Below are 1,123 nucleotides of genomic sequence, written 5' to 3' on the forward strand. Positions count from 1 at the left end.
GGGCCCGCAAGACGCAGGTCGACAGGGTCTACGACGGACAGGCCCTCGGAGGGGGATACGCGAGGGGGGGGCAGGGAGGACGCCGATGCAATCGGGGTGGAGGGGGAGGAAGGAGAGGGGCGACTGTGGTGGGCCGCTGCGGTGGAGGAGGAGGAAAGGATTTGCTTGCAGAGGTTCATGGCGGCACTGAATAGGGAGGCGGCATTTTTCCTGCTGGATGCGCGCAATGCCCTGCCCGCGCTGCGAAAAGCCCTGCGAGAGAGTGGGATGACCGGCTCAACCTCCCCCTCTACCTCCTGTCCACCCTCCTCCTCGACCAGTCCGCTTTCAGGCCTGCTTTTGGCGCACTTGCTACGGGAAAAGACGCCTTTCAGCCATGTGGGGCAAGTGTTGATGACCATGCTTTTCCGCGAGCCGTGGGTGCCCTCCCTGGCCCTCCTTCCCTCCCTCCGCACCCTGGTGGATCGGATCGAGCAGGGCGGGGAGGAAGAGGACAGGGTGGAAGAAAGCGAGGTCAGGCAACGCGCCCGGAGTTTGGTGCTGCAGCAATTGCTCCATGCCCCTTCCTCCCCCCTGCCCTCAACCTTGCCCTCCCCAGGCCTCCCCCAGGGCGTGGTTGACCTCCTGCGGTCCCTCCTCTTCAACGAGCTCCGAGGCCGCAAGAGGGGATTTACCCTCCTTCCCTCCCTCCTCCCTCTCTTGGATCACGGCCCGGCTTTGAGCCCCAGCCTCGTTCTGACCTTGGAGCAGGCGTCTTCGGAATGGGCTAAAGACTGTTTGCCAGGGGAGGAACGGCTGCGGTGGTGGGAGTCCGTCTTCCAAGTCCTTGTTGAGGCGGAGGAAGAAGGGGAAGGAGGGGGGGAGGGGGGGGAGGATGAAGTATCTGTACAGGTACTTCGGACAGTGGCCTGCCGACTCTTGGATGCGGAGGAGTTCATGGAAGTCTTTGAAGGCATGTTCTCCCTCCCAGGCGGTAGCAAGGACGTCGGCGGCCATGAGGGTAGCCCTACCGGCGACGGTTCGCGGGGTAGCAACGGCAAGAATGGGAAGCGGGGTACCCCCAGGAAAAAAACGAATCCCAAATCGCCGGAGGGTATGGAGGGGGCGAGGGCGGGGGGGAAGG

The 1,123-nt window shown here is 63.8% G+C and overlaps 1 protein-coding gene across 1 annotated transcript in view; it reads left to right on the top strand.

Annotated features, from left to right (window-relative positions):
- Nucleotides 1-1,123, top strand: part of NGA_0443200 (uncharacterized protein) — a gene marked incomplete at both ends in the record, with an annotated part of 3,076 nt that continues 1,953 nt past the window's right edge. The window contains one exon of the mRNA XM_005853755.1: nucleotides 1-1,093. Within this exon, the coding sequence (XP_005853817.1) occupies nucleotides 1-1,093 (1,093 nt within the window). The remainder of the gene's footprint in view (nucleotides 1,094-1,123) is intronic.

This window comes from Nannochloropsis gaditana, assembly GCF_000240725.1.
Source record: "Nannochloropsis gaditana CCMP526 unplaced genomic scaffold scaffold752, whole genome shotgun sequence".
Lineage (NCBI taxonomy): Eukaryota > Eustigmatophyceae > Eustigmatales > Monodopsidaceae > Microchloropsis > Microchloropsis gaditana.